Source organism: Rhea americana, unplaced genomic scaffold, assembly GCF_003343005.1.
Source record: "Rhea americana isolate MKP2758 unplaced genomic scaffold, rheAme1 scaffold_136, whole genome shotgun sequence".
Taxonomy (NCBI): Eukaryota; Metazoa; Chordata; class Aves; order Rheiformes; family Rheidae; genus Rhea; species Rhea americana.
This window is the reverse complement of record NW_028185439.1, coordinates 2,447,306-2,454,698: the sequence shown is the minus strand read 5'-3', so window position 1 is coordinate 2,454,698 and position 7,393 is coordinate 2,447,306. Positions and strand designations below refer to the sequence as shown.

Here is a 7,393-nt window from a genome sequence, read left to right as displayed (position 1 = left end):
TCACCTCCACCAGTTTTTGAGGTGGCCGTTTTCGTAATCGCATGGCGGGGGGGGGTACGGAAAGCACAGCACATACTCCGTGTACACCGTATCACGCCTCTGGAGCGACAAGCAGAGGGCAAGCCTCACGCATGACGCTGAGCACAGCGGGGCGGCAGTCGCACCGCCGGCACACAGGGATTGCCCACTAGGAAGTGATTGCAGCCGCAAGCTCATCCTCCTGGCTGACTAGAGTCGCTAGCAGTGCCTGGGGTTGGGGCCTGATCCTGCCACTGCCTCCAGGCAAGCTGGCCCCAGCACTCGCGTGGACTCCCTTGACTAAAAGGAGAGGAGCGACTGACCGGACAGAACCAGGTACAAGGCTGAGGCTCATACTACTAAAATGCTGCACACAGGCTACGCAGCAGAGACTTTGGCACAATCTAAGCAAAAACTGGCTGCTGCACTGTAACGATGGCAGCAGAGCAGGAGTGCTACGGCAGTGCTCCTTGCAGCTCTCAGGCTGGAGGTAAGTCACCACTACTATGATAGAAAAACAGGGAGCAATGAGGTAGCAAAACCCACTTTCTAGGCCAYGTGCAGGTCAGCATTACAACTATGTAGGACAGCTTGCCCACTAACACCATTTGAGTGCCTCACCGGGCACCTTTTACAGTCTCTCTGCACTGCCCTTTGTGTCCAATTTTAACAGTAAAACCTCCCGAGAGACATCCATCACCCAGCAACACCACATGGCCGAACCGAACCTCCTTACAGAAGAGTTCAGGGAAGTTTTCCAGTGGAAGCCCASAGGGTTTTGGACTAGAGCATATACTGTTCAGCATGTCTATAAYGATCTGGAAGAGAGGGTGAACAGCAAGATGACAAAGTCTACTGATCAAACCAAATTACTCAGATCATCAAAACTAAAGTTGTCTACGAAGAGTAAGAAGCAACTCACCGAAATTCAGTACAGATAAGCAGTGATTCATAGCGGAAGTAACAATAAAGGCCTCAACTATCTATTACCCCCCATTTTAACAGATTGCTTCRAGAAACAGTAAGAAAAATCCATCACTGGCTATAAAACACAGGTACTGTATCCCCAGCTCAGGAAGTCCCCATAAAGCAAACTATTAGAAGAGTATCCTGGAAAAATATCACTGCTGGCCTGTTCATTTCCTCTTTTCGCTAGGTATTTTTTCAGGGACAGGATCCTAGATTAGGCAGCTCCGGCCCCACAGAGTACAGCTGTTCTTGCCTGAACACACACAACACAGGTCAGTCGGAGACACAAGGCAGCACAYGCGCTGGGACTTGCTGACAGAGCACTGCACCTGTACCTGCTCTGTTGCTTCGCACCACATGCCCAAAGAAAAGCTTTCTAGAGGGCCATCAAGGCACATCTTAATCCCCCTCAAAGCACCAGATGAAACCCTTCAGAGAAGACCAGTTCTCTCCCTAACCTACCACATACATCAACTTAGTACCACCCTCTGCAAAGAGTGCAGGGGACAGAGCTGCACGGCACCRTGCTCTGCAGAAGGCTACTTGAATACACCCACGCATGCCCCTAGCAGAAAGGCAAAATCCTCTATTCAGAGGCAGGTATTGGCACCAGCTGCTGTCTGACTTTAACTCCAGACATCACCATGCTGGCATGCACTTTCAGGCCAATAACRAAGTGCTGGATATTATGAGGAACACTCATTAGCTTAGTGCTAGGAAGAAGCAGCAGAAGGCAYGAAAATGGGCAGTGACAGCTAATAGGAGGGCTTTGTGCATTTTGATGTAAAAGYGTGGCTGACAACAGACCTGCCTCTTCCACAATTAGACCTGTAACAYGAGACTGTGTAAACAGCCCAGCTGTCAGCTATGCCCTTTGGCCACGGGATGAGCTTTCTCCAACATCTTCTSTGCTTGGCTGAAAATAACCCAAGCTTATTACTATGGGTCTTCGCCAYTTTAAAAAGGTGCAGTCAAACCCCAGTTGGGCTCTAGTTACTTGCATGGGATCAGACAGACCTAAAGCTATCTTGTGGCAGAGGAACTTGCCCAGTAGACACAGGTCAGAGATCTTACCCTAGTGGTTTTGGAAGGGAGGAAGGGGGAATATTCCAAGGAAGTTACTGCCAAGCAAAGAAAACTGCTCTTAGATGGTACTCCGATACATTAGAGAAAAGGAACTGCAGCAGCTGCTACAAGCCCAGCATCTCTGGAGTCCTCATCCTTGGAGCTTTTGCAGAGAAACATCAATTTCTTTCCCTGACTGTACTAGGTAAATAAATTAAAATATGGTCTGCCAGCTCACCAGAGACTGCTGACCAGCTAAGAAGTGTTGTATCAGAGCTGTTTCAGGGACSAGAAGAGGACCCTCAAATTCGTAGCTCCCACCCACACACCAAAAGTGTCTTGCCTGCTGTTTCTCAAGGGCTCCACAGAGAAAAGTTACATCTCCAGGGGCTGATCTGCTTGAGCAGAGACACAGGTACAGTTGCAATGCTTGCAGCCAGGCAGGGAAGACACTAAGCTGCAAACCACGCTCTTCTTCTGCCAACATTGGGTGCAGGCTCCTTGCCCAGCATCCACATTCATGGCCTGCCAAAGGAAGCTGCGGCAACAATCCCTTTCCTCAGGGGCACTGGCAGCCACCAGCCTTCTTCCAGCAACAACCACTGGGATTTCTCTCCTACTGCACTCTCCACATCCTTTCTAGCTGAACGCACACTCACACAGCCAGTGCTCTAGGCCTGTAACAGTGCAGCCATTACCATGGCTCTGCAAAGCAAAGAGAACTTAAGTGCTACCCCCCGGCAAACCAGCGATACTCTCTAAAATGGCAGCAAAAAAAAAAAAAAAAGCTGAAAGCAGCCCCAGAAAGGCAACAAGCTGCTGAAGCACTAAGGATAACAAACGAACGCAAAAATAAAGCCTTGTATGTTGCCAGGCATGCTGCTCCTGCTCCCAGGCACCTTCAGCAGTCGCAAAGAACAGGCTCTTTCCTCTCCTAATCCAATGTGCAGCCACTTAAGTTCCAACTTCAGTCCTAGCTTGTCCACACCAAATCCTTGCTTACAGGCTTGCTGACAGCCAGCACCWCTTCCATTGCCAGATGGAAGGTGATACAGCCCAGACACAACTCTGTGGCCTCTGCATCACTCCTGCTGTGTACAACTCATGTTAGGGCATCCGCAAAATCCAGTTGTTTCATTGTAAAAATCTCTTTGCAGAAAAGAGTGTGGTCCCTAGCAGAGACATGAGTTTTAAGAGACATAGACTCTCTTGGTGTAGCACGGGGCTCGGCCTGCTTTTCGGGAAGAAGGGAGGAAGCACCTACAGGGCAACTGCCAACTGTACTGAGAAGCAGTGGCAAGGGGGCTTGGGGACTGCACAAGCAAAGCGTGAGTAGAACTGGAAAGGAAGCCCGGGAGTGAAGGACTGGTAGGAAGCTGCAAGAATGACCCTAATGCCCCTACCTGCCATGTCTGCTTTTTGTTGTCACTTTGGGTAACAAATTCACAAGTACTTTGAGACAAGAATTCCTGTTAGCTCATAGGGTCCCATCCCACAGATTCCCACCACATAACTAGTCAGAGCTGACAGGAGGATCTAGCTAAGGACTTCACAGAGCGAAGGTGACTCTTGGCAATCATGACATGCTGACACATCCCAAACATGACACAGGAAAGAGCAAGGAGTTCAGCAAAGGTTGGTTCTGCATGGAAGCTACCCCCTGTGGTGAAGTTAGATCTTGTTAAATGGTAAATAAAAYGTCTCATCGCCTCCCTCAATGTTGCTAGCGTATCTCCCTCTCAAGGTCCCTATCTCATCATCAGAGGGACTGCTGCCACATCTCGTATAAATGGGCTGCTTCTAAGAAACAACAGGATGAGCCATTCAGCAGCACACCAGAGGGGAATACTATGCTCCCATTCTGGCGTAGCTGTAATTCTCTCTATCAGGTTTCAGAAGACAGGCAATAATGTTTTTCTGAGGAGATCAGATGCACTTGTGTGTCTCTTCTCCTTTCTCCTGGGTGGAAGGCAGCCCCTGCAGCTGCCACATCACCTAGCCCAAGCATCTCAGATGAGCAGTGATCAAAGCCAACCCTCTCTAGTCCCAGAAGAGGCTCCAGATGTCAGCTCCATGACACCCCACCTACCTATCCTGCTGGAGAGGCTTTATGCATTCATACAGCATCTCCAGAGAGGCACAGAGCAATCTGGAAGGCCCAGAGATGCCAGACCACTAATGTGTTAGGGAGAAGACATCAGTAAGTATTACAAACAGCCCAGAGGATGAGAGGCCAAGGAAGGAAAGACCTTGAAGGAATCAGAAAAAAATGAAAAACAAAACCCACCACCAACAAAAAGCAGTGCACTTGGGAAATTCACCCAAGAAAGTCCCTAGCCTCTTTCTTATTTCAAAATGGGGGATAGTGTCAGGGCAGATTCAGCATAGATTCAACTGCAYTGAAAGCAGTTAAACAGGGCCTACATTCCTCTCCTCCCATACCTACTACCTAGCTGCAATGTCAGGTGCTACCAACTTTGACCCAAGGGAAATCAAAATGCAAGGCAGAAGTCCTGCAATGCAGCCTCCCACTGCTCCTTAGAGACAGATACARGCAGCAGAGACTGAATGCCTGCAATCCATCTTGAACTGAGCAGAGTTCACACTGCAGCAAGAACTTCACCTCCTCATGGTAACAGAGCTCCATCACCAGACTGCCAGTCAAAGAGAGGATAACTCCTAGCCAGGGAAGAGCAAGCACAATCCAACAACCAGACTGCACCATTTGTGCATGAGGAGGCAGACTGTCCTCAAAGCCTGAGGCCTTGCTTTATTCAGCCTTTTTTTGCCTTGGATTCTTCCAACTGCAAAGGCAGAGCCTTGCTCAGCAGCCGGTACATGAGGAAGGAGTGACAGCCCAGAGCTCCCGGGTGCCCAGCAGCAAGACACGGCATGGTCACACGAGCTTATTCTAGCTGTATTTAAACCAATGGGGCATTTAGGTCAGACTTGGAATAATTAAAAAAAAAAAGCAGCAAAGTGCAAGAGCCCAAGAGCCCTAAGTTGGGACTGGAGGATCCTGACACAGTAACTGTATCAGAATGGCTCTGCCGCAGAGGGGCCCAGCTCCTTCCATACGTAAAGGGAGACATCCGTACGGAAAAATGGAGTAGAAAGAGAGAGAGTMATTTTCAAAAGGTTCCCAAGAGCTCTGTCATGCACCTGAAGTGCAGTGCCTGGCACCTCCTTGGAAACAGAGGACAGCCTGCGCAGCTGCTGCCTGCAGGCTTTCCAGTGATGTCAGCAGCCCTGGCTGGCCATCACAGGGCAGACCTGGCCCAGCCTACGGCATCCATACCCTCCTGCTCCCCACTAGCCTACAACTGTTAAGACTCTTACAGCTATAACTAGCAGGCTCTTTCTGGCTCATGTCATGCTGGATAAACATGGCAGTGATCCTTTCCAGCTACATAAGGACACGGACCTCTGCAAAACAAGATACCCCACAGTCGCTTTCTAGTCCATTAGCATTAAAAAAAAAAAATGGAGTAAAGGCATGGAATAATCTTCCCAGCAATCTGAATCCTCTCCTTCAAAGCCCTCTGGAGTGTCTAACTGACAGGCACTGTCTGAACAGAGGTTTCCCTAGTTACAACTGCCACACGTACTCCGGCACAGGATGACTTCCATTGTGGTTGACCTTCTGACTTAGACAGGACCAGCTCCGTACTCGGTTTCTAACCCCAGCGTTTACCATCACCTAATTCAGAGTGAAGATGAACGCTGGCTTTAATCAGTATTCAACATTATTAATAGAGTGAGGTACAAAATTTGACAGGCAGAACAAAAACCTGGGCCAGGAAAAGCAGCATTTATTTGTCAGTATCAACTCTGACAAAGTGGCTCTACCCACAAGCCCTCCCACGAGTCCAGCCCCCATCAGGATCCAGTTTTTTTGTTTGATTTGCATCAGAAATAGCCTACAACCCTTCTTTGGAAAAGCAGATATAGGAGGACTCTGAGACACTTTGAACCTCAGAGCTTTTCCTGACTCCATCCTACATTTCTTCCTTACTGAAGCCCGACCTGGGTAGCAATTTGATTTGTTGCCGCTGTGCCCTTCCGATTTCAGGGCAGGGCTACTGTCCCTAGTCTCTCTCTGTCAGCACTGTCCCCGCAGCCAGCCAGCAGTTCAGAGCCCCCACCACAGCCCGCAGCTGCATCTTGCAAGTACGTCAACTGAGATTGCAAAGCCTCCGACTGGAAGAGCTCAGACAGGCAGGGGGAGGGGAGGTGAAGCATCCTAGAGGGCATATTTGCCTTCTCCCAGACATCCTGGGGATTAAATCCAGAGCAGAATGGAGAGCGCTATTTCTGCGCAGCCCTACTTCACCCAGGGAACACCAGGCCAACCCCCACYCTGGGCACCACCAACCTTTCTAACACCAACATTTGCTTCATTGTTGGCACAAACAAAGGAGCAGTTTGTGTTTGCTGAAGAGAAGGAAAATCAGAGGCAAAATTATCCAGTAGCCCTGAATACACGCAGATCAAGCTGCGGAACTCGGCATTTATGTAGTTTTTGCAGATACTAGTTAATCCTCACTGCCACTTTCTGCCTATTCTATTGGCAGACGCCTAAGACAGAAAGAGATGGGCTGTCTCACCTTGGACCACAAAGGAAATCAGAGTCCRGGTACAAATCTCACGCTGCTGATCGTGGCCATCTCCTAACAAGCAGGACAAGCTCCTAGACACAGGGATGCATGTGAAACCAGTGATATGCCCACCAGCAACCCCATGGGCATTGCTTTGGCAAGAAACTTGATCTATTCTTATCTGAGAAAAACAAGGACACTGGGATTCCCACTAGCTGTCCAGGGACCGAACTACTGGATCTACACGTTGTCAGTCGTTCAGGCCGTCTGATAACATGACGTGCTGAAGGAAGAAGCGTTCTCGTGCTGTCGGCCCTTCGCAGACGCACCCGCCGCTCTCCTGTCCCCATCGTCTCCAAGATCACCCAAGGGGAGCTGTTTACTTCTCCGTCTCCTCGGGCGGTCGCTTCGCTGCCCTGCTCGGTCGCCGGGAGGAATTTCAGGTCGCACAGAGGCCGCTCGGAGCTCTTCCAAGCGCCAGGAGCGCGGCACGCGCAGGCCGCAGTCTCCACGACCGCTCCCGCATTTCAGCGGCCAGGACACGGCTCCTCCAGCCCGGCGGCACCGAGGAGCGCCTCGGGCACCGGCGGGAGCCGCGCGGCGGGCCGAGCACAGCCTCGGGAACGCGCTGCCCGGCCAGGGGCCCTCTGAAAGCTTTTCACGACGGCAGCGGCACCAGAGCGGCCACCGGCCCCTCCCCGCCCGACGGCGCCGCCGGCCGCCGCGGCCGGAGCCCTCCGCGC

General features: G+C 50.8%; 1 protein-coding gene across 1 annotated transcript in view; it reads right to left on the bottom strand.

Annotated features, from left to right (window-relative positions):
• The window catches only part of LOC146599672 (uncharacterized), a 12,082-nt gene continuing 4,689 nt past the window's right edge, over positions 1-7,393 (bottom strand). Inside the window, 1 exon segment of the mRNA XM_085298242.1 lies at positions 1-99. Within this exon segment, the coding sequence (XP_085154368.1) occupies positions 1-99 (99 nt within the window).